The 22,551-nt window shown below is 57.8% G+C and overlaps 4 protein-coding genes across 18 annotated transcripts; 1 reads left to right on the top strand and 3 right to left on the bottom strand.

Annotated features, from left to right (window-relative positions):
* The first annotated feature begins 56 nt into the window (after positions 1–56).
* Positions 57–11,710, top strand: NCAPH2 (non-SMC condensin II complex subunit H2). 4 transcript variants are annotated; one of them, XM_081060803.1, is made up of 20 exons: positions 57–370; positions 5,008–5,109; positions 7,498–7,553; positions 7,661–7,748; positions 7,824–7,892; positions 7,968–8,047; positions 8,122–8,249; positions 8,537–8,620; positions 9,001–9,131; positions 9,606–9,677; positions 9,897–9,963; positions 10,097–10,204; positions 10,283–10,336; positions 10,452–10,522; positions 10,606–10,678; positions 10,756–10,824; positions 10,908–10,963; positions 11,039–11,140; positions 11,238–11,387; positions 11,453–11,710. In XM_081060803.1, exons 1-20 carry the CDS (start codon positions 263–265, stop codon positions 11,591–11,593), a joined length of 1,809 nt encoding a protein of 602 aa, XP_080916929.1. In that variant the 5' UTR covers positions 57–262; the 3' UTR covers positions 11,594–11,710. The 4 variants fall into 4 exon arrangements, with proteins under 4 accessions (XP_080916929.1, XP_080916931.1, XP_080916930.1 ...); XM_081060805.1 differs by having other exon boundaries at positions 154–370; positions 8,188–8,249; XM_081060804.1 differs by having other exon boundaries at positions 154–370; positions 8,188–8,249; positions 10,753–10,824.
* A 112-nt stretch (positions 11,711–11,822) lies between these two features.
* SCO2 (synthesis of cytochrome C oxidase 2) lies at positions 11,823–13,773 on the bottom strand (the record flags this gene model as incomplete). 4 transcript variants are annotated; one of them, XM_081060812.1, is made up of 3 exons in its annotated part: positions 11,823–12,612; positions 12,854–12,924; positions 13,331–13,485. In XM_081060812.1, the coding sequence occupies 2 exons, from the start codon at positions 12,916–12,918 to the stop codon at positions 11,823–11,825; spliced, it is 855 nt and encodes a 284-aa protein (XP_080916938.1). The 4 variants fall into 4 exon arrangements, with proteins under 4 accessions (XP_080916938.1, XP_080916939.1, XP_080916937.1 ...); XM_081060813.1 differs by having other exon boundaries at positions 12,854–12,920; positions 13,331–13,420; XM_081060811.1 differs by lacking the exon at positions 13,331–13,485 and adding an exon at positions 13,114–13,270.
* Positions 13,774–13,884: 111 nt separating this feature from the next.
* On the bottom strand, positions 13,885–17,503 carry TYMP (thymidine phosphorylase). Of its 5 annotated transcripts, XM_081060810.1 has the most exons (10): positions 17,371–17,503; positions 16,963–17,192; positions 16,614–16,816; positions 16,095–16,193; positions 15,571–15,700; positions 15,170–15,288; positions 14,787–14,949; positions 14,477–14,707; positions 14,215–14,355; positions 13,885–14,140 (listed from the first exon to the last, which is right to left on the bottom strand). In XM_081060810.1, exons 2-10 carry the CDS (start codon positions 17,180–17,182, stop codon positions 13,983–13,985), a joined length of 1,464 nt encoding a protein of 487 aa, XP_080916936.1. In that variant the 5' UTR covers positions 17,183–17,192; positions 17,371–17,503; the 3' UTR covers positions 13,885–13,982. The 5 variants fall into 5 exon arrangements, with proteins under 5 accessions (XP_080916936.1, XP_080916935.1, XP_080916933.1 ...); XM_081060809.1 differs by having other exon boundaries at positions 14,215–14,707; XM_081060807.1 differs by having other exon boundaries at positions 16,089–16,193; positions 16,963–17,445.
* Positions 17,504–17,686: 183 nt separating this feature from the next.
* On the bottom strand, positions 17,687–22,551 carry CIMAP1B (ciliary microtubule associated protein 1B). 5 transcript variants are annotated; one of them, XM_081060800.1, is made up of 7 exons: positions 19,769–19,856; positions 19,269–19,409; positions 18,882–19,085; positions 18,532–18,636; positions 18,249–18,370; positions 17,973–18,113; positions 17,690–17,828 (listed from the first exon to the last, which is right to left on the bottom strand). In XM_081060800.1, the coding sequence occupies exons 2-7, from the start codon at positions 19,375–19,377 to the stop codon at positions 17,748–17,750; spliced, it is 762 nt and encodes a 253-aa protein (XP_080916926.1). In that variant the 5' UTR covers positions 19,378–19,409; positions 19,769–19,856; the 3' UTR covers positions 17,690–17,747. The 5 variants fall into 5 exon arrangements, 4 of the variants coding, with proteins under 4 accessions (XP_080916924.1, XP_080916926.1, XP_080916925.1 ...); XM_081060798.1 differs by having other exon boundaries at positions 17,687–17,828; positions 17,949–18,113; positions 19,269–22,551; XR_013994072.1 differs by having other exon boundaries at positions 18,789–19,085; positions 19,269–22,551.

Below are 22,551 nucleotides of genomic sequence, written 5' to 3'. Positions count from 1 at the left end.
CGCAGCACACGCCCCGCCCCGACGTCTGCCCCTCCTCCAGCGTGCCTCGCGGCCCTTTCGGCCCCAGTCCGCGGCGCGCGCCCGGGTTCGCTCCTCGCCGGCCTTGGCCGCGTACGTCATAGGTGTGCGCGCGGCGCTGCGCGCGACGTCCTTTCCGGGGCGGGAACAGCAAAATGGCGCCAGAAGTAGTGGCGAGCTGAGTCCCCTGGCCCCCGGGAAGCCTGCGCCGCGGTTTCTGCGCCGCCCCGGGCCCCACCCGGACATGGAGGACGTGGAGGCGCGCTTCGCCCACCTTCTGCAGCCCATCCGCGACCTCACCAAGAACTGGGAGGTGGATGTGGCGGCCCAGCTGGGCGAATATCTGGAGGAGGTGAGCACCGCCTCGGGGGAGTGGCGCTGGGCGGGCGGGGCGCCGGCCTGGCGCCGCCTGGTCTGTGGACGTCCGGCCGTCGGGCGGCGGCCGTTCTCGGGCGCCTTTCCTTTCCCAGCTCCTCGCCGCCGCCCGGAATCACCCCTCGTTAAATTAGCCTGGAGCTGTCATTACAGGCCGCTACTCGGCATGAGCCGCGCGGTCGATGCAGTGGGTCATGGCCAGCGTTTTCCTCGAATGTAATACAATTTCTGTGCGTGTTTGGATGTTTGGGAGATCCTGGATCACGATGAAAGGGGCATTTACTTCTTTTAAAGTTTGTTTTTCATTATAATTGGCAAACGACGTTATATTGCTTTCAGGAGTGCCTTACGAACTGGTCATCACTGTAAGTGTGATGGCCACGTGTCAGCACACACAGTTATTACGTTATTGACCAGAGGGATTTCTGCCGTGGACTTGCAGACCCGTCTCACGCTGCGGCCATGTTTTACCCCGTCCGCGCGGAACCTTTCCTACGTATTTCACAGCCGCGTCTAGCCCTCCCTGGGGAGCTGTCCGCTCCGTTTTTGCTCTTCGCTTATATTCCTCCGTCCACTTGAACTGCTCGTCTTGATCAAAAATGACCTCCGCCTATCAAGTCCAGGGGACACTAGAAGTGTCCTCTTACCTCAGCAGTTTTTGTTGGGTTGACCACACCCTCCTTTTTGAAACAGGTTTTGGTGTTTTGATTTTCTTCCAGTTTCGTTGCCTACTTTTTCTTTCCTGTGCAATCAGCAGTGAGCTGCTCAGAGCGGTCCTGGGCATCTTCTTACACAGGTCCCCGCGACAATTTCATTTATTTCCATGATTTTAAATATCGCTGTAAGAGGACAACTCCCAAGTTTATATCCCTATCCCAGATCTTTCCTCTGAATCTATTTTGTGTATCCAGCTGTTCATTTGACATTCCACTTGGATGTCACAAAGCATCTCACAGTTAATGTAGTTAAAGTGGAGCTTTTTATTTTCCTGCCCAAATCCCAGCCTTTCGTTCTTGGTAAAGAGCACCACTCTTCAACCAAAGGTGAAAACTAAGAGCAATTTTAGTGAAACCCACACTCCACACCCAGTTCACCACCAGAATTCACACCACCAGAATTTCACTTAAATTCACCTGTCCAGGCCACCATCCGGCTCAGATTCGTGTAAAACCTTCCTTCCTAGGCGCCCAACTGCTGTTTTGGGTCCCATCCAATCAGTGTTCCATCCAGCAGCAAGTATGACACTTAAACATTATCAGGCTGTAGCACTGCCCTGTCTAAACCCCCTCAGTAGCTTTCCATTGCTCAGAATAAAATCCAGACTTTCTGCCCCAAATTTGGCCCTGCTTACTGTTTCAGCCTTCACTCTGGCTCTTCACTGTTCTTTTGAGCCAGTCAACCTACAACATCCGATCTCGTTCTTGACTGAGGGTATTTATATTCTCTGTTCCTCCTGGGGAGTATTCTTCACCCAAGTCTTTTTATGACTAATTTCTTATCCTTTATGTCTTAGTTTACATAGCAGCTGACCAACCTGTCTAGAATAGTTGTGTCATAGTACCTTACATACTTTAGAATGCTTTTTTTTTTTTATAAACTATTCTTTAACTAGTTTACTTGGTTATGGTCTGTTTCCACTCTAGAATGTAAATTCTGCAAGGACAGTGACCATGTTTGTACTCTCTTCCCTTTGCTAAGCAAAATATCCAGGACTTAGTAGGTATGGAATAAGTGTTTGTGAAATGAACACTTGATCTGACAATCGACCTGTGCTTGGAGACACACTCTGCTGAGAAAATGCAGAGAAGTGTGCTGGGTGGGGCTACTGTGGATTCAGGTTTCTACCTCAAGCAGGGTTCTTGGGGATGCCTGGTAATTCTACTTCCTGGCTTGGTCAGCTCTCCTTTGCTTCATTTGTCTGCTCTTCCAAACTTTCTCTGCTCCGTGAAGTCCTGAGTTCTCTAGTTTTGTCTTTCTTCTCGTTTCATTTTCCACACAGCTACCAGAATGTTCTTTTTTAAAAAAAAAACAGATTTTATCACGTTGCTACCTATCATCTTTCATCCACTTATTTATTCATTGTTGTTGAGTGTCGTGTACCAAGAACCATGTTAAACCTTGAGAAAATAGTGGCAAGCTTCATTTGCCGCTCCTGTAGGGAGACGCAGCCTGAGGCAGTAAGCACAGCAGGTCATACACACATCACACATTTGGTGCTTGCTTATGCCAGCCCTTTTTTGTGTGTTTCATACGTCTAAGCTCATCTAATCCTTACAGAAGCCCCGCTAGCCCAGGCATTGGTTCTGTGATGTGCTCAACGTCCCAGCTCATGGTAGAGGTGCCCCCCTCTCCACCCCCTGTGTGTCTGTGTAACCACAGACTGATGAGTGGTTCAAAAGAGAAGTTGAGGGTTTCATGAAGAGTGTGACTTTGGGAGACTGAACATTGTTTGGGACGAAAGGAGTTGCCTTGTCATTGTGAGCTGAAGAATGTTCCGGTACAGACAGTGTTCCAGAGTTCTGAGGTGGGAACATGTTAGCTCAGTGGAGGACCTGGAAGTAGCTGTGTTTGTGTGTGTGTGTGCGTGTGCGTGTGCGTTGGCTGGGGGGCAATGAGAAGGGAAGCTGGGCGGCATGGGAAGCTGTTCAGGATTTTGGGTTTCTTCCTAGGAGGGCAAAAAGCCATCAGGGTTCTGAGTACAGCGATGTAATCCATCTTATGTCTTAAGACGGGCACTGGTGAAGAGTACGTGGAAGGAAGTGAAGGGCTGAGAGAACCCCGTTAGTGCTGCAGTCCTGGCATGAGGTGAGGTCAGGATGGAGCCAGCACTGGCAGGGACTGGGCAGGACCAGACTGGCCGTGAGAGAAGGAAGGAAGGTGCTAGGCTCCTGGGTTCTGGGCAGCTGATTGGGGAGGGGTTCCGGAGTCCAGTGTGGGCCTGGAGGTTCCGGAGACCAGTGTGGGTCTGGGGGTTCCGGAGTCCAGTGTGGACCTAGGGGTTTCAGAGTCCAGTGTGGGCCTGGGGGTTCCGGAGATCAGTGTGGGTCTGGGGGTTCCAGAGACCAGTGTGGGCCTGGGGGTTCTAGAGACCAGTGTGGACCTAGGGGTTCCGGAGATCAGTGTGGGCCTGGGGGTTCCAGAGTCCAGTGTGGGCCTGGGGGTTCTGGAGTCCAGTGTGGACCTAGGGGTTCCAGAGGCCAATGTGGGGCTGGGGGTTCCGGAGCCCAGTGTGGGCCTGTTCAATCTGAATTCAGTAGCGCTGTCCAGGTGGTGTAAGAAGGCTGTTGGATGTCAGGTCTGGGCTCAGATGGAGGTCCAACCTGGGAGCGTACGTTTGAGAGTCATTCGAAGGAGAGTGGACCATGAGGTCCTGGGAGTGGGTGAGCAGACACTATGCTGAAGAGGCGCCCCTTCTCTTTAGTGACATTGACAACAGTCCAGGTGGACCAGCTCGTCTAGCCTTCGTACGCCTTCTTTGCGGCCTAACGTCCAGAATGCTCGCACTCTCTGGTCCTTCAGGAGTTGGCGGGAGAGCTGGCTTCCTCCCAGACTCCTGCCTTCTTTGTGCTGCCATACTGCCTGGTATCTCGCCTCACTCCCCAGCACGCCCTACGCTTTGGATGTGTTTTCCTGAGTAGTTGAATCCTGTATGGTGATTGCTCTTTGGAAAAAACCATTCCCTTCACCTGGGAAGTGGTGAAGAAAGACGTCTGGCCGTGTTTCTGACTGCTTAGCTCTGATGTCATCACTTTGTTAATCGTTTGTTGGGCAGCAGCACCAGGCGCTGAGCCCAGGCTGCATTCACCCTTCGCTGCTCACACTCCACTGAGGGAGGAGAGACCCCAGCAGTGTGACAGGAAGCCCTGGGGTGTGTCCGTGGGGGACTGCAGCAGAGTTCATGCTGGGCCAGCTATGGGGGGCATTCCAGGCAGATGGGGCAGAGGCAATGAACTTGACGTGTGTCAGGGCTTCAGGTGCGGTTGGCTGAGGGTGCAGGACAAGGGCCAGGCTGTGGGGAAGAACTTGTGGTATATTGGGCTCCCCACAGTATATGGCGACGTGTGGCTGTCTCGATGGAGGAACCTAGTAGGCAGCTACAGATGTGGTCCTGCAGCTTAGGTGAGCTGGTCAGGGTGGGTTTGGGAACAGCTAGCACGTGGTCGGGACACTGCCACTTAAGAGGTGGTAGGCGCTGGGCTTCAGGGCAGGTAGGGGGGGTCAGGGTCTGTTCACAGGATTGAGAGCCCAGTGTTTGTCTCTGTCTGCACCCCTGACGTGCCCTTCCCTCTCGGGCTGAGGGGTGATATGTAGGAGTCTGTCTCAGTTGGGCCTGACTTGGGTGGGGAGGAGTTGGCATGCAGCTCTAGCTGTGGGTGGCACACTCTAGTGGTCTCCCTCTTCTAAACACCAGATCTTAGAAGGTTTTGAAAGGAGGGGAAATACCAAAGACCCTCCGAAAACAAGTGAGCCCCAAGCTGAGCCAAAGCTGTCAGTCTAACTGCTGCTCGTGGTGACCTGGCACCTGGCCAGGGGTGCTGGGAGGAGGCGGGCAGAGGGTGGGCTGCCCGGGAAGTGCACGTGCTCGGCTTCCCACTGCCCTGTCTTGTCTTGCAGCTGGACCAGATCTGCATTTCTTTTGACGAAGGCAAAACCACAATGAACTTCGTTGAGGCAGCGCTGCTGATCCAGGGCTCTGCCTGTGTCTACAGTAAGAAGGTGGGCCCAGCTGCTGATCCTGGTGCTTTGGTGCCGAGGAGCACCGAGGCCCGCATCCGCTGGGGCAGGTGGCAGGCTCACCCTGCCTTGCCAGCACCCCGGGCCCTTCCTGGATTCCTTGCTACCTTTTAACACCAAAGAACAAGTTTGCTTTAAAATGGCAGGGTCTGCCTCTTAACATCCCACTCTGCAAAGGGTCATCTGGTCCACGGTCTCCATGGTCCTTGTAGAGTGAGAGGAAAGTGCAGGGAGCAGCTGTGAAGGTGGTGTTAGGGAGTGTCCACAAGAAGGGAGTCGAGAGAGGGCAGTGGAGAAAATGTCCTTTAGGAGGATTCAGAGCAGGAATGCATTTGCAGAGGGAAGAAAAAAGACCCGGCGTGTTGAATTCAATGAACTGGACTGAGGTATAAATGTTTCCGAGTGCCTGATGGGCCTGCACTTGGGTCCCTGGGATTTTGGTGAAGGGCCAGGCTGTAGTCAGTCGAGGAGCATTGAGACACAGGGAATGACACAAAACCAGCGGACTCCTCTTAAGTTTTATTGAAAAGGGAAGGAAAGAGACTGGATGGTAACCGAGGCAGTGGCTGTCAGCCCAGGCTTCAGCCCAGGTATTTGCCAGTGCCTGGGCCTTATGCAGATGATTAGGTCGGATCCTCAGTGACAGCAAGGCTGAAAACCATGGAGCTGAAGGGTAAAAGGAGGCAGCTGCAGAGGTGGGTGGGGGAAGGGAGCAGAGAGAGGAAAAGGGGCGACACAATCCCAGAAGAAATATGTGAGGTCTCCTTGAGAGAAGGAAAAGGTGCTTCCTTTCAGGAGATGGGAGGGAGATGAGTGGGGTGCAGGGTTTCGGGGAGCTGATGCCAAAGGCCCCAATCTCGAGTGGCTACTGGATAGGTCATTTAGAGAGTGGGATTTGGTGAAAATTCAGAATACTTGCTGAGGGAATGCAAAATAAAAGACTACTGGGAAGCTTGGTAGTCTGCTGGGGATCAAATGCACCTTACTGTCTCGGGCACGTGCGTGTGCTGATGTGACTTCCCCCAGTGGCCATACCCTAGTGGAGGGCAAGGAAAGTGGACCACAGCACTGATCCAAGGAGGCAGGTTAGGGGGTGGGAAGTAAGTGTGTGGGGAGCTCGGGCGGGGTCCACACCAGATAGAAGGGGCATAAGCTCCATGCAGTTTACCTGGACATGGGGCAGGTGGCAGGCTCACCCCTGGGCACCATAGGTTATTAAGATAGCCTAAGACTTCATTGATTTCGTCCTGGGTGAGCCCATCACGTCGGATTCCTACACTCTGCGTTTGTCCTCAGAAGGAATGCCTGCACATCACTTTGAAAGCACAGAACAGGAACTGAGCTGGTGAGGAGCGGGGTCAGGCCTGGTGCTGTGTGGGCGCTGAGCCCAGGCAGGTGTAGACCCGCTCTGTCGGGGCCGGGGGGCTTTCTGAGGTCGTGAAGGGCCTGTGGTCTGTGTTGTCATACGGGTGGCTGCTGAGACCTTGCAATGTGACAAGTGTGAGTAGGAGTTGGGAACTTTTTTCAGTAATTCTAATTGAGTTGCTGTAGCCACATGTGGCCAGTGGCTGCTGTGTGAGGCGATGCAGCATTTGGGTCATGAGTCCCCGGCGGGCGTCCTAGAACCCTGTTGACCCAGGGTTCCCGTATTTCTCTGAGTCTGTTTAGTCTGGTATCACATGAAAACAGCAGCGGCACCTGATGCAGATTAAATGAGCGGAAGCATGAAGCACAGCGCTGTACACTTGGCTAACACTTGGGAAAGTTAGGTCGATTGTTCCTATAAATGGGACCCAGGCAGGAGCCACCCTCCTTTTCTCCTCACTGTATCCGGTGTCCGGTGCAGAGCGCCACATGTGGCAATAAGCCTTTGGTGCATGAAGAGGAGGGTTCTGTGCACTCCTGCGTGCTGCGGTCCCACAGGAAGTAGCCGCGAGGCAGCACACATGCGCACCCTTCTGCTGTGCTTTGTGGTCAGCATCTCCAAGTCCCCGCCCTCAGCCTAACGTGGGGCCCCTAGCTCAGGGTGGAGACCTCCAGGGGTTCCTGAAGGTCTGCTGGCAGTGGACTGAGCCTCCAGGAGGGACAGGAGTCAGCAGGGTGCTGGGGGAGCAGCGGGGACACACGCACGCAGGCTGCTGTGGGAGGCACGGATGCCCCAGCCTCTAGAGTAATTCTGACCAGACATGCTTGTTCAGTTGGAGCAGTCCTTTTGGTGCCCAGATTGGCAGGACCTGTGCTAGAGATTTTGGAGAGGACAGCTGGGCTTTTGTGTACACGAGGCCTGGTTTGGAAGACTCCAGGGAGGGCCATGGAGCACCTCTGGTGTGCCCCCTTTCTGCTTCCTCACCTCCTGCTTCTGGTCACCAGGTGGAATACCTCTACTCGCTGGTGTACCAGGCCCTGGATTTCATCTCTGGCAAGAGGTGAGTACTGGAGGTGTGAGCCAGGAGGTGAGGGCCTGTGGGGGGCTGTGTGCGGCTGGGGAGGGCCCTACAACCTTCGGGACACCCATACGTTGATTCTCTCCCAGGCGAGCCAAGCAGCTCTCCTCGGTGCAGGAAGATGGAGCAAGCGGGGACACCAGCTCTGGGATCCCCCGGGAGGTGGTGGACCACGAGGTGAGCTCTCATGGGTGTGGCCGCCACTGGCTGTGCTTGCTGGTCACTGCTGCTGAGCTGTCTGTCTCCCCACAGTTCCTGTCGCTGGATGACCTACCAGACTCCAGTTCTAATGTGGATCTGAGGACTGACCACGCCCCCAGTGTGAGCGCCCTTCCCCTGTGCATGGGGCTGAATGTAGTGGTGGTCGTGGCTCACCTACTCTTGGCCTCTATGCAGGAAGTCCTCATCATCCCCCTCCTGCCCATGGCCCTGGTAGCCCTGGATGAAATGGAGAGGAATGCCAGCCCCCTGTACAGGTACGGACCTAGGGGGCTGGGGGGTGTGGCCTGCCTGGGAAGGGTCTCTGCAGCTGCTGTTTTCGCCAGCACAGCTGTCAGGGGGAGGTGTTGGCCAGCCGGAAGGATTTCAGGGTGAACACATGCACCCCTCACCCCAGAGGAGCCTTCATGTTGGAGCCGGTGGACATGTCACCCATGGAGACACTGCTGCCCAGGATGGGTGAGGGCTTGGATGTAGGGGCTTGGTGGTAAGGAAGGGTCTTCAGTGCTGAGCTCCTTGTTGGGTACCGTCTGTCCACCAGCTCTGGCCCCAGACTCCTTCCCTCCCATCCCCTGCTCCACAGACCTGCCTGCTGGAGCTGGCCCCCTCTGCACGTGGCTGGCTCAGTTCCAGGGTGCTTGGTACTGTGGGCCGAGGCTCTGCACTCCCGGCCCCTGGGAGGGGTGTTCTGGGGGTGGGGCCTTCTGGGGGCGGGGCTGACCCTGTCCAATCCCCTTCTTTGCTAGAGGCTGGGAGGGCTGAGGAACAGCCAATGGAAGTCTCTGTGTGCAAGAGTCCAGGCCCTGTGCCCAGTATCTCCCAGGAGCCAGGTAAGAAGAGCGCACCCTGGTGGACCTGCCGGTGGAGGGTGGGACTTGGTGCTCAGCTGCCCCCGCCTGCCGCCCTTCTCCCGCCTTGGAGCTGTTCCTATGTGCCCAGGCCTGGCTCCACACCTGCATTTGCTGCACTGTCCACCAGTCCCTGGCCTGTGAGGTTTGGACCTGCCCATCCTGTCTGGGCAGACACAGGTAGTAGCAGCTATGCAATAAAAGGACCCAAACAAGGCAGCAGCACGTCAGGGAGAGTGTAAAACGCCCTAGTACGTTCTCTGGGTCTAATGAATGAAGTGGAGAACAGCAACCCACCTGCTGTCTGGGCTCCCGGCTCCTTGGCTCCTCGGGGCTCACAGGTGTCTTGTTCCCCTGCTCAGGCACCTGTCCAGAAGGCCCGATTCCCGGAGTTGGGGACGAGGATGAGGATGCAGAGGGGGCAGCTGAGTTCCCTGAGGCCACAGCCCCCGAGGTCCCTCTGCAGCTCCAGGAATCCAGGAGCCCACAGCAGGTGGGACCCATACTGAGGCCAGGAAAGCTTGAGCTGTTGCCTGGGCGAGCCATGCTTATCCAGGGCAGGCAGTCCCTGTTTGTTCCCCCAAGCCTCCTCCTGGCACCCCAGGGCAGTGGCTGGGTCCCCAGCCAGCCCTCTCCCTCTCCCAGCTAGTACCCAGGATGGCAGCTGGTCTCTAAAGCTCCAAAGGGTGGGCTCTGCTCCAGCCTGGAGCTAAGAAATCCATCATCTTTAAGAAAGAAACGTGACACAGGAAACTGTTAATGTTTGTTCATTCTGGCTAGGAGATGCAAGGACATCGATATCACTCCTTTCACTTTTCCCCCAATGGTGACTGTTCTCCTCGTGTCTTTCCTAGAGGTTTTACTTTTTAGCTTTTGAACCATTGGTACTTCCTGCTCTCCCAGTGGAACTACCCCTTGTCCTGGGGCCTCAGGCGGAGGAGAGTATCCCTGGGCCCTTTCTTTGCAGAGCACCACCCAGCCTAGGAGGCGCACCCCGCGGGAGCAGCCAGAAGCCCCAGAGCCTGTGTCCCAGCTGAAGGTGAGAAGTGGTGGGGTCCAGGTCCCACTGGCAGACAGGGTGTGCTTGAGGCCCCACCACCCACCCCTTCTCTCCTGCCGCCTGAGGCCCTTGTGATGCCCTCGGATCCTGCAATGAGTGTTGCCAGCTCTTCCTTCCCTGGCTGTCACTGAACTGTTGGGCTTTGGGGGGAGAGTGCATGTCCCTCTCTCCCCCAGTGTCTGCTTATCCCCTGCTTAGGAGACCCCAGACCCCTGGCAGAGCCTGGACCCCTTCAATTCTCTGGACTCAAAGCCCTTCAAGAAAGGTAACTGGGTGTAGTGACTTTTCCACTTGGTGCCTGTGACTGGGCTTGCAGAGGTACGACTGGTGGGTGAGCTGTGCCTTGTACCCATGGGAGCTTGTGTGACCTGCCTGAGATGCAGTCCATTTGCCCCCAGGTAGGCCCTACTCTGTGCCTGCCTGTGTGGAAGAGGCTCCAGGACAGAAGCGCAAGAGGAAGGGTGCCACCAAGCTGCAGGACTTCCACCAGTGGTACCTGGCCACCTGTACGTGAGTGTGCGGGACCGGGGCTGGAACGGGTGGGGCTGGGCCGGGCCTGCCCACCAGACTTTACTCTTGTGCAGATGCCGACCATGCTGACAGTAGCAGGCGCCGTCGAAAGGGCCCATCCTTCGCAGGTGAGGCTGGGACCCTGCATGTGCTCTAAGGGATAACGGTGCCATGCTCTGCCCACCTTTGCTCGGTCTGGGCTAGGCAGGAAGCGGGAGCCCCTCATGAGGTCTTTGTGTGCAGATATGGAGGTCCTGTACTGGAAGCATGTGAAGGAACAACTGGAGACTCTCCGGAAACTGCAGAGGAGGGAGGTGAATACCGACCAGTCTGCCCGAACCTTTCCCCCCCACCCCCGTGGGGTTCAGCAACACCCCTCACCCATGCTCTCTCACAGGTGGCTGAGCCATGGCTGCCCAGGGCTGAGGAGGGGCTGTGGCCTGAGGAGGAAGACCATCTGGAGGCAGCAGGTCAGTGCCTCCCGCAGAGGGTGGGGTGGGACTCAGGCCAGCTGCCAGCTGACCTGCCTGGCTCCATCTCCCAGCAGATGACTTTCTGGAGCCTGAGGGGTATGAAGAGCCTGAGGGGTCAGAGCTCGGGGAAGCCGCAGACCTGGGTAGGTCTGGGAATGGGCCGAGGCTGAGGCGGGGGGATGGGTGTGGCCCCCAGCTCACAGCTACCCCTTGCTGCCCCTTCTAGAAGCAGAGGCCATGCCAGTGTCCCTGAGCTATGAGGAGCTGGTCCGAAGGAATGTGGTAGGCGCAGGTCAGAGTGGGTGGGGGGGCTGGGGGTGACCCGACAGGACGCTGTAGCCCCGGTCCTTCCCCCAGGAGCTCTTCATCGCCTCCTCTCAGAAGTTTGTCCAGGAGACAGAGCTGGGCCAGCGTGTCCGGGAATGGGAGGACAGCGTCCAGCCCCTGCTCCAGGAGCAGGTGAGGCAGGTGGATGGGCGGGCTATGCCGTCCGGAGCCATGCTGCCTGCCCAGGGTACCTCAGGACCTGACACTCCCCTCCCCTCCCCCCCCGCAGGAGCAGCGGGTGCCCTTTGACATCCATACTTATGGGGACCAGTTAGTCTCAAGGTTCAGCCAGCTCAACCAGTGGTGTCCATTTGCAGAGCTGGTGGCTGGCCAGCCTGCCTTCGAGGTGTGTCGCTCCATGCTGGCCTCTCTGCAGCTGGTGAGTGGCCTGGGCACCTGGGAGGGAGGCGGTGCCTGGACTCTGCTAACACCTGGTCCCTGCAGGCCAACGACTACACGGTGGAGATCACCCAGCAGCCGGGGCTGGAGGCGTCCGTGGATACCATGTCCCTGAGACTTCTCACACACCAGCGGGCCCACAAGCGCTTCCAGACCTACACGGCCCCCTCCATGGCCCAGCCCTGAGTGGGGGGACCAGTGGTGGGCCCTGGGGGCCGGCCGCCAATGGTGCTGGGCACGCACCTCCCCATGGCCCCCCCCTTCCTGGCTGGCCCAGCCTAATAAAGTGGAGTTGCCACCCTGCCTGGCCTTAACTTGGTCTGTGCAGGGAAAGCGGCCGCCCCTTTCTTGCGGCACAGCTGTGCTGAGCTCCCCCCACAGCTCACACGCACACAGCTGCACCTTAAACGCCCACTCACGGCAGGACACTGCGGAAGGCAGCCATGTGGCGCCGCACGCTGGCTGCAACCTGCTCGGCCGACTGGGCTCGGCCATAGTAGTCCGTGAAGAGGCCATCGGGGCTGAGCAGGTAGATGGCCACAGAGTGGTCCACAATGTAGTCCTGGTCCTCGTCCTTGGGGCCCGCGCTATAGTACACACGGTAGCTGCGGCTCACCTGGGCTACCTGCTCCGGCGAGCCGGTCAGGCCCAGCAGTCGCGGGTGGAAGTCCTGCACATAGCGGGCCATGGCTGCCACGTTGTCCCGCTCGGGGTCCACAGTGATGAAGACAGGCTGCACAGGGGGCAGGCCCGGCTCAGCCTCCAGCAGCCGCACCGCCCGCACCAGCTTCTCCAGCTCGTCGGGGCAGATGTCCGGGCAGTGGGTGAAACCAAAGTACAGCAGCACCCACTGGCCCCGGAAGTCGGCTTTGCAGCGGGCCTGGCCCCGGTGGTCCAGCAGGCTGAAGTCGCCCTGGCCCACAGCAGCCTGGCGCAGGGCCGCCGTCCGCCGCTGGTGCTGACCCCGCTCCTTCTCAGCCTTCATGGCCAGCCAGGCCCCACCCAGCCCGGCCGCAATCAAAGCAGTGATCATTAGTCTAGCCCGCAGCCCAGGGCCGTGGGGCTGGCCCTGCCTCGACCAGAGCTGGCGTGTCACAGGCAGGGTCTTGCTTCCTGGGCTCCTGGGGAGGGCTGGAACCCCAAGCTGAAAGAGCCTGGGCCACGCCTTGGGTGTACGAGCCAGCAGCAGCATGGGTCTGATGCTCCTGCAAAGAGCCAAGGTTTCAGGAGTCTGAAGATGCCTTGGCCTCCTGGGTCATCCCCCATCACTCTGAAGACGCGCTGCCAAGTGAAGGACCAACCCCGCACCTGGGCTCACAGCTGACCCCACCAGCTCTGCGGAGCCCAGAACCGCTTCTCCTCTGTAGCTCCAGCTTAGGTATAATCAAACGTCCATGCCTGTCACTGTCCTGCACCTGAAGCCCCACACAGCCGCGCAGTACTGACCTGTGTTGTCGCGGGAGCTGACGGAAAGCATTCCAAGTGCATGCCTTGCCTGGATTTCTTAGCATGTCTGTCTGCAATAAAGCCCCATTTCAGAAAGGAGGAGCGAGTCTCTGGCTTCAACCCTCAAAACTGGCTCCTCTGGCTTTTTTGCTGTCGGCCACCCTTCCACTTAAGAGACCAACCACAGTTCTTCGGCCCCCACCCTCAGGAGCACCCCGTATCACCCACACCAGTCTGTCCACAGGGAGCACAGCAGTTACCCACTGAGGCGGCTCCATCCCTCCGCGTCACCTGATGAACCTTCTCCCGCTCTCTCTCTGGCGGACAGTTTCCACTCGCCACAGATCCCACCCTCTTCACATCCAGGTTTCCACTGGCAACTGCTGGCTCAGCCCACGCCCTTCCGTGGCTTCGGTGACCTCTGTGCCCTTCCACAGGGGCCTGTGGAGGTCCCTGGGGGTCTGAGGACTGCCTCACCTGGTCAGCTGCTGCTGGGGGCCTCCACCTCCCACCCCTCGTCCGGGCGGTTCCTGGACGTGGGCTCTGGGCTGGATGACACTGGGCACGTCCCTTAGCCTCTCCGTACCAGCTTCTTCCTTTACTACACGGGCTCTAAGCAGTGCGTGACACACCTGGCAAGCGAAGGCAGCCTGTGGATGCTTCCTGGGCCCTCTCTGGGAGCCCTCCTCCAGGGAGCCCTCCGGCGCCGCGCCGCTGGACGCCCGCCCGCCCCTCCGTCCCCTGCACCCGAGGTCCTCCCAGGCTCCCTGGGCTCGGTGTCCGCACCTTCGGCGGTGGGCGACGTTGTTTCGAGTCAGGGAATACGGCCCAAGAGGAAGCGCTAACCAGCCGCCCGACGCACCTGGCCCCGCAGCCGCCCTTGGATCTAGCGCGTTGCCCCTCTCGACGCCAGTGCGCATGAGTCAACGGCGCCGCGCACGCGCGTTTGGACCGGCAGTGCGCGCAAAACATGGCGGGGCTCACCATGGGTCACGTGTTGGACGGGGCGGGGCTCCGTCCCCGGCGGCTTCACCTCGGTCGTAGCGCTCCACACTTGCCTTCCCTTCCCGCCTTCCCGCTCCCGACCCCGGCGCGCCAGGAACGGACACGGCTTTGCAGCTCTCGGGCTTTATTGCTGTGTGTCGGTCGGCGGCAAGATGAGCTCAGCGAAGGGCGAGGGGGCCGCGAAAGGCGCGCGGTCCGAGAGCACGAGCGCCCCCTGCAGGGCGCGGCGCTGCGGGCCGCTGAGTGCGGGCGCGTCCAGGTGCACGCGGAGCCACGGCGTCCCTGCGGGCGGCGGGAACGGCGGTCAGCGGGCGGGGCGGCCCGCGGGCGGAGGAGGGGCGGGCATTCGCGCTCACCGCGGCGCAGCGCCTGGCCCACGCCGACCAGCAGCTCCGCGCCCACCGCCGGCCGGAGCGGCTCCCCCGTGCGGCTGCGTCCGGCCCCGAGCTCGTGCAGCACGCGCGCCAGCGGCAGCGCCCGGACGAGTTCCACGGTGCCTGCGGGGAGAGGAGCTGGTCGGGAGGGGCGGGGCTGGGGGCGAGGCCCGGGGCTTAAGACGGGGAGGGGCCTGGGCGGGGGACCGGGCTGGGACAGGGACGCGGGTCTGCCGGCCTTCACCGTCCGCGGGCGCTAGCAGTTCCTCCTGCTCCCGGGCGCGGGGCAGCAACTGCCGGCGTTGCGCGGGGGTCCCGGAGCATAGGGCGCGGGCCAGCCGCGGGTCCACGCCCTGCGTCGCTAGCATTCGCTCGAAGCGGTCCCGGGCCGAGCCGTCGTCCAGCGCCGCGGCCACCCGGGCGGCGCCCTCGGCCGGGTCCTCGGCCTGTCCGCTGAGCCAGAGCAAGGTGCCCCCTGTCGGCGGGGGCGGGGTTAGGTGCGGCCACGGCGGCTCTGAGCTCCGGCCCCCACACGCGCCTTACCCGCCACCCACCGAGTCTAGTGACCAGGTCCCGCAGGTCCGGTGGCCCCGCGCCGTCCATGCAAAGCAGCGCTTCCTCCACCTCCAGGGTGTGGCCCACGCTGCGGCCCAGGGGGTTGTCCATAGCGGTCAGAGCGGCGGCAACCCGAAGACCCAGGCCCGCCCCTACACCAACCTGCGGAGACAGCGTGGCCCGTGCCCTGCGTCAAACTCCAGCTGGTGCTGCACCCTTGGTTGCCCGAATGCGGGGTGGGGTCACAGAAGTCTTCGGGTGGGGGTGACTGAAGCAGGCAGCGTGCCTGATCTCAGCCGTGGGGGCCAGGAAGACTGGGTGCCTGGTCTGGGGAGACCCTAACAGAGAGGCCTCACAGGATACGTCTGGCACTGCTGCTCACCAGCGCTCCTGCCAGCTCCCTGGCCTCTGCCTGGCTGGGGAAGACTGCAGCTGCGCCGAACTTCACGTCCACCAGCAGGGCAGACAGGCTCTCCACCACCTTCTTACTGAGGATGGAAGCTGTGGGGCAGGCAGAGGGGCTGGTGGTAAAGGACAGCCCGGAGCTTCCTGGGAGACGTGGGGGATTGAGGGTCAAGTCCCCTATGATGAGGTGACAGGCCTGGCGCATTGTGCATCAGCCAGGTCACTCTCAAATTGGTGGTCAGGCATCCTGTGATGACGGGCCACTACCGCTGGGGTTGGGGGTGGTCCCACAGTCCCCTGATGAGAGGATACTATGTGATGGGAGGTCAGCGTCTTTAACATGCTGAAGGTGGACCCTGGAGTGTGGGGTCAGGTCACCTGTGATGAGTGGCAGGCTGTCAACAGTGGCTGTCACATCTCTGGCTTCATACAGGATTCCATCCGCAGGAACCAGCTTCTTGCTCTGACCCACGATACAGCAGCCCACTTGCTCCAGCAGACCTTGCATCTGGCCAAATCCCCCTGCGTCAGGACTCCCAGTGACACTGACCTCTGATCAATGACCCCATCACTAACCCTGATCAGGGACTCACCAGCAAACATGACAAATGTCCAAAACCATGACCAGTGACTTATGAATAATTCTGATAAGTCCTCGTTAATGACTGGTTTGACTAACTAGGAATATTGATCAATGTCCTATTGATCAGAGTCCCATCAGTGATACTAAGTCCCTATTAATGACTCCAAAGTTCATTGAGGACCTTGACCAAAGTCCAGTGACCATCAGTGATCCATGAATAACTTTGATCAATATCCTAAGTGACCCTGATTCTTCAGAGATTCTGGTTAATGTCCCATCAATATCCCAGATCAACGACTGACCATTGGCCCACCTGTACCTGTTCTGGGCTCTGGATGACGGTGAATCCAGGAATAGACTCCAGTTTATCCAAGGTGCCCCCTGTGTGCCCCAGACCACGTCCACTGATCATTGGTACCTGCTGGACAGGGGTACTGAGTGTACCTGCACAGTGGCCCCTCCACCTGCACATCTGCCCTTACTTGATTAGGACTTCTTGAGCTGGAATTAAGTATTTACTAAGGCCTTGTAGTGGGTCCAACTGGTGGAGAGGGAATGGAAAAGATTGTCCCGGTTTGGGATGGGAGGGCACAAGTCTGGGGGACCAAGGGACAAGGCTCTTCCTTTGGGAGTCCTTTCAGGATTACTGAATGGGGCATGGGCACAAGATAACTTGGTCCTGTTTTGGGGGACTGATGGGGAAGGGGACCCAAGTTCTGTCCTGGGGGCAAGAAGCCTGGATCATGCTTTTGGGGCTCTGTCTGGGCCACGTTAGCACTTGTGGGCTTCTGGCCTCTAAGGTCAGAGTTTCTGGTCTTGAGAGGAGGCGTGTTCTGACCTTGCAGCCACAGGCAGCCAGGGCAGGTGCCAGGACCAGGCTGACTTTGTCACCCACACCCCCTGTGGAATGTTTGTCCACCAGCTGCTGGCGCCAGGCCTCTGGCCACTCCAGCTGCTCCCCAGACTTGGCCAGGGCCTGGGTCAGCGCCACAGTCTCCTCCAGGTCCATGCCTCGCAGTCGGATTGCCATGAGCATGGCCCCTAAGGAAGGGGTACAGGGGTGTAGGCTGCATGAAAGGAGCGTTCCCACAGCGATGGCTTATCCTGGGTTCACTGGCAGTGGTGGGGCGCTAAGTGTCCTCAACACAGTCAGTCTCAGGGTAGGGCACCCATGCGTCTCCACGTACCTATCTGCACACCCTGCGCGCTGCCATCCACCACAGCGCGTACGAAGCCCTTAATATCCCCCTCGCTCAGGCGGTCTCCGTCTCGCTTCAGGCGGATCAGCTCCGGGAGCTGCTTGGGCTCTGGCGGGGTGTCAGGAGGGCCTCGGAGCCCTCCCCACGACAGGTCACCAGGTGCTACTGGGTTGGGTGTCAGGTGTCCTGGGGTCACTGGAGCTGCCATCGTCCCAGGTCTGCAGGATGCGAGACACGCCTGGGACCGGCCGCCGCCTCGTGCCCACCTGGTGCACTGGGTCCCACCCTGTTCCCGTTTCTCGTGTCTGCCCCCTGTGCCGTGTCTGTGTAGCCCGTGTGCTCGTCTGCGCGTCTGGCTCCCATCTCTCGGCCTCATTATTTGACCCTGGCCCGTACCTGTCCCGCACAGCGACCCTCGCCTGTCCTGCTGACGGTTTCAGCCCGTGTCTGCCCTGTGGTGCCCGAGGCCAGAGTGGGAATAGTAGCGCAGACAGGAAGGAGCAGGTCCTTCCTGGTTAATGGATGGCCAAAGACGGCTGCTGGGCGGGGCCTCGGACTGGCGGGAATCTGGGCCAATCACTGCCTCGGGAAGGCGGGACGACCCCCAGCTCGCTTTTGTCCCGCCAATCTCATAGGCCGCCGGGACCCGTCCCTGTCCGCGTCCCCGTCCGCGTCCCTGTCCCCGCCGCACGCACAGAGAGACGGACACATGGCTGGCTCCGGAAGCTTTAAGCAAACATTTGTAAGGCCGCGCCCGCCCCCTCGACTTCTGCTCAGTGATCCACGTCGGTCACGATCCGGGCCAGGTAGTCCGAGTGTCGGGTACCGAAGCTCCAGCCGCGAGGCTTCCGGTGCTGCAGACCCAAAAGACGTCGTTGAGACGTAGTTGACCTCGCAGAGCTGGCCGTGCGGCCCCGCGCTAGGACTCCGGAACCCTGGCCCCAGACCTCAGACCCTCCATCCTAGACCCGAACCTTTGACCCTGGAATCCAGATCACCTGGTCCACGTTGTAGGCTGCAGGCCCGGGATTCAGGGTGTTGTCTTGGGGGAGCGAAGTACGCGCCGGCATCGTGAACTGGGGTGCCCGAGACTTGTAGATCCCAGGGTTCACCACGTGGTAGGCGCAGGGACCTGGGGTCTGGGAGGGAGGAAGGCGAGCTGCGCCTGGCGTCCATTCCATGCTGTTCACTGACCCTCATCCCTTGCTTCCTGACCCTCTGCGGTCTGCTCGGTTGACCCCTCGCTACGCTGTGCCGGGCAGCCCCTCCCCCACCTTGCTTAGGTCCTCGAAGAAGCTGCCCACCGCGCTGCGGCCGCAGATGGAGTAAGTTGGGGCAGAGACTTTGCCGATGACGCGCGGGCCCAGTAGCGAGGGCACTGTGTAGGTCCCGGGACCTGGGAAGGAGCCAGCAAGGGGTGGGGTCTGGGGACCGGTCTTTGCGGATTCGCCCCGGTCTCCCCTCCTCCGCGAATGCTGGGTAGTCCTAGCGCCTGGAGAGCGGCTCCAGGTCGGGGGTAGGAAGGGCCTCGGAGTTGGAACGGGCCTTTCTGGTCACCTGGGGTCTGATTCTCCGCGTGGGTGCCCCAGTTTCGGGAGGCAATGGTGTGCCGAGGCGCGCTGGGGTACGTCGCGTTTTCTGCTAGCTCTGGGAAGTACCTGCCTGCGGGGAGAACCAGAGGTGTGGGCCGGAATTGGGATAGGGGCCTGGTGGGGACGAGGCTGGGATTCTGAACCACGACTGGTCAAAGCCCGGTGGGTTTGGAGTTCTTTGGACCTCCGGATAAAGGTACAGAATTTGGAGTGTTAGAGTACCCGAAGGGGGCTAGGCACTCAGGTTAGGGTTTCCTGGTGGGCTCCCTGGAGGCGGCTCGGCGGTGGGGACACCGGGGCCCCAGGGGTCCTGACCCGGTCCGGGAGTGAGGCAGGGCGCTGCGTGGCGCGGGCGGCCGTAGATGGAGTACGCGGGGGTGCCGTCCGGGCCGCGCACGGTCATGCGAGCCGGCACCAGGTGGCTGGGCCCGGGGCCGCACGAAGTCTGCTGCGTGGGGAGGCGCACGCCGAAGGTGAAGGCGGGGGCGCGGGACCGCGACGGATCGTGTAGGAAGTAGCCTGTGGGGTGTCCCAACATCATTTGTGGGCCCGGCCGCTTTCGCCCCGAGCACAGCCCCCCGTTCCCCCAGAACAGCTTCCCCTTTCCAGCCCGGGGTTCAGCACCCCACTTCCCGCAGAGACCTCGCCAGCTTCTTCCTCCCCACCGCCCGTCCCTCACAGTCCTGCGCGCGTCGCCGGTACCAGTGTTCGTGGGCAACTTGTATTTGGGTCCAGGGCCTCCGTAGAGCGCTGCGATGGGGCCGCGGGGCCGGTGCGGCCGCCACGGGCCGACCCAGACGTCCGAGCCCATGGCACGGCGGGTGCGCTTACGGCCAGCAGCACCTGTGGACAGAAGGTGGCGGCCCGGGCTCCTCCACCCCGGACTCCCGGCAGGGCCCAAGCGGTATCCCAGGAGCCAGGTAAACAAACGGCAGTTTTCCCGGCTCTGTGTGTGTGTGTGTGGGGGGGGCGGCATGGTGCGGGGACGGAGCTTCCAGGCTGTCTCCCACTCCCCAGCCTCCAAACTGAGTTCAGAGGGTGTGCGCGCGCGCCTAGTTTGGACCCAACACTGCGGGAAGAGAATTCCCCGGGGTTCTGGGGGGCCGGGATCTTTTCGGTGCATCAAGCAAAGATTCCGCGGCGAGGGAGCAGCATGGGGGACCCGGTGCCCGGAGGGGGGCCCCCGAAGTTGATGCACTAACCTGCTCCAGTGACTCCCCGCTGGGAAGGCAAGGTGGGGTGCCTCGATTCTCGCCCCGCCCGGCCCAACTCCTAGACCCCATTGTGTCCGGGTCCCGCCTCCTGGCAACCGGACTGGCCGCCCCCCTGGCTCCGCCCTCCTCCCTCTAGCACCACCACCCGCCTGGCCTCTCCTCCTTGGAGTTCCGCCTTGGCAAGCGTCCTGCAGATGGCCACGGACCTGACCGCTGGTCTCACTCTTCCCCAGGCTTCAATACACCCATTTCAGAAATGGACAGATCTGTAGACAAAAAACAAACATGAGAATAAAGGAATAGAATAATGCATGCAGCAATCTCAATTTCATTGTTATATGTACAGAGAGAACTTTGCATCTATTTAAGCCCGTGGAATATTTGCATAAAATAATCATATACCACACAAGTTGAATAGAGATGTAATAGGGCACATGATTTGATTATAAACCAAAACAATTCTAAGCAAACAATAAAATATTTAAAAATGAAGCAAATTTAAGTACTTAGAAATTAACAAATTCTCTTTTAAAAACCCCATGGATCAAAGAGAACCTCAAATGTGAAGTTTTAAAATATGTAGACAACACTGCTAAGGTAGATGTCTTCATACCCAACTCTGTAGGATGTAGCTAAAGCTGTGCTCACAGGAAATCAGCTTTAAATGACTTCATTATCAATGAAGAAAAATTTGAAATGAAGAAACTTAGTATTTATTTTACAAACATTAGAAAAAAGAACAGTGAAGTAAATTAAAATAGGTCCATTCTGCCCAGCTCTGCCACTCACCTGCCTGCTTCAGAAGACAGAGGGGCCAGAGGGAGTGTCCAGTGGTCTCGTGGGCATTCCTGGCCTTCACTACTTGAGCTCTGAGCCCAATGCGCCAGCCTTGGAGGGAGAACTAAGGTGACTGCTGGGAGCCACTGGTGTGGGGCCCCCAAAGGCCGAAAGGGGGAGGCCCATAGGAGGGCATCATCTGTAGAGAATTTTTAAACAATTCTCAGTGTGCTGAAGTTGATCTTTTTATTATCCTCCTGAACCCAGTAATTCTAAAGGTCAGAGGTGGAATACTCTGCCCAAATCTTTCATTGGTGAAGTTTTCAACAATACTGTGGTTGCTGTTGAGTAACATATATGTGAATTTTAAATGAGCAATTTTTATTACTAATCTTTTAGTAAACATTGTGTTCTGCATGGAAATTAAATTGGAGGACTTTAGTTTTCTGGTCGACAGGTTCAGACTGACGACAAGCTGTCCTTAGTGGTGTCAATGCCTCATGCTTGGGCAGCATGAGTGTCTTCAGAGCTCATGGCTGGACATTCCCCTCTGCCTGTGATAACGCATTTCTCCCTTAAAGCAATAGATTTGAGATGAGCAATGATACCAGTGCTTGTGACCAGGAAGAATCAACCCGAGTTTTCTCAATTCTGTAGTGACCATCTAGCGTTTTTTGTGTTTAAAACTGAAAATGAATGAAATAGGGCCAACTACAAGGTGTAATATTTTTGTGTGGCTGGTGCAAATTTGATTGCGTGTGTGACATATTTTGCTGGATTTGAATATTTTAAAATCATCTGCCCAGTCAAAATGGCTTCCACCTGTCCAAGCAAAAGCACGTTGTTGGGATGTCGAAGGATGCGTAGCAGACTGTGCAGGTACCGATATGCAGAAAACACTAAGAAAAGATGAAAAACAAACAGTAAACGCACCAGAACCAGAGCCCAAGATGGGGGAAAGAGGAAACATTGTGAGCAATGAATAACTCAATCTTGCACACACAGACTGGAAGTATTCTAGAGGTTTTATCTTGTGGCGGGTGTTTTGTTGGGAGAAAATATTAGCATCTTGTTTAGAACCAATGGTAGTCACAAGCATCTAAATTAAAGAAGCAACAAAAGCACATTTGAAGCGATGGCCGTGTTTTCCCCTAAACACGGTTTTGTTCTATCTGTAGTTTTTGACACACGACATTGTTATTAATTTAAATAGCTTGGCTGTTAAAAATAAAGCTGCGTCTGTGTGCAGGTGTTGGGTGGCTGCAGCTTTCATTTCCCTGGGATAAATACCCAGGGGTCTGCTGTGGGGTGGATGGTCAGTTTACGTTTTGTTTTGTTTGTTTGTTTTTGTTTTTAAAGAAACCACTTTTCAGAGTGGTTGAGCCATCTTACATTCCCACCAGGTGACTCGCTTTTTAAAATCAACGTGGTGCTGCTGAGAATCATCCACACTGTTGATGTAGCTTTAATTCATTTTCACTGCTTATAGCAGAAAATATCCAGCCAGTGAAATGAGGCACAATGGGGTGTCACAAATGAATTGCAGAAGTGCCGTGAGCCATTAATGGATATACTTTTTTCACCGATATAAGTTATAATCCAGTTTTAAAATAGCTACTTAAAATTTTATGTGGTTGCCATTATGGCCATCTGAACACTTTCTGTGACCCCTCTGTAAACTTCAGGCATCCTTTTGGAGGACGATGTGCGCAGCACCCACCACCAGAGGGCGCTCTACACACGCTGCACCACCTGGCCCCTCCCCTCCCTAGTGATGGCAGTTTGTCTAATTATCATCAAGATGTGTTTGTCATCGGTGAAATTTTGTGTAACGTGGCAAAGAAGGGATTTAATTTTTCTTTCGATTTACTTTGTTATTTTTCACAAACTTTAAAACATACATGTGGTGTGTATGACTTCTACATCAGTATCCCTGGAGGCACCGTACTCCCACTTCGGGGCTAAATACTTCTAAATAAAACAACTGATTTTGT

The sequence above is a fragment of the Rhinolophus hipposideros genome, assembly GCF_964194185.1.
Source record: "Rhinolophus hipposideros genome assembly, chromosome: 9".
Lineage (NCBI taxonomy): Eukaryota > Metazoa > Chordata > Mammalia > Chiroptera > Rhinolophidae > Rhinolophus > Rhinolophus hipposideros.
Note: the sequence above shows the minus strand (reverse complement) of the source record. Positions and strands in the feature narration are given on the sequence as shown.

What these genes read in the sequence shown, in the direction of transcription:
- CIMAP1B (XM_081060797.1), bottom strand. Translation starts at nt 19,689, where the DNA reads ATGCACCGAAAAGATCCCGGCCCCCCAGAACCCCGGGGAATTCTCTTC. An exon ending in CGCGGAGAATCAGACCCCAG is followed by an intron (nt 18,371 to 18,531) that starts GTGACCAGAAAG and finishes GCTCCTTCCCAG; the next exon opens with GTCCCGGGACCTACACAGTG. An exon ending in TCTTCGAGGACCTAAGCAAG is followed by an intron (nt 18,114 to 18,248) that starts GTGGGGGAGGGG and finishes CCTCCCTCCCAG; the next exon opens with ACCCCAGGTCCCTGCGCCTA.
- TYMP (XM_081060806.1), bottom strand. Translation starts at nt 17,350, where the DNA reads ATGAGGCCGAGAGATGGGAGCCAGACGCGCAGACGAGCACACGGGCTA. An exon ending in TCATCCAGAGCCCAGAACAG is followed by an intron (nt 15,701 to 16,094) that starts GTACAGGTGGGC and finishes GGATTTGGCCAG; the next exon opens with ATGCAAGGTCTGCTGGAGCA. An exon ending in GGGCCAGGCGCTGCGCCGCG is followed by an intron (nt 14,141 to 14,214) that starts GTGAGCGCGAAT and finishes CGCCGCCCGCAG; the next exon opens with GGACGCCGTGGCTCCGCGTG.
- NCAPH2 (XM_081060802.1), top strand. Translation starts at nt 263, where the DNA reads ATGGAGGACGTGGAGGCGCGCTTCGCCCACCTTCTGCAGCCCATCCGC. An exon ending in AATGCCAGCCCCCTGTACAG is followed by an intron (nt 8,048 to 8,121) that starts GTACGGACCTAG and finishes TCGCCAGCACAG; the next exon opens with CTGTCAGGGGGAGGTGTTGG. An exon ending in TGCTGGCCTCTCTGCAGCTG is followed by an intron (nt 11,388 to 11,452) that starts GTGAGTGGCCTG and finishes TGGTCCCTGCAG; the next exon opens with GCCAACGACTACACGGTGGA.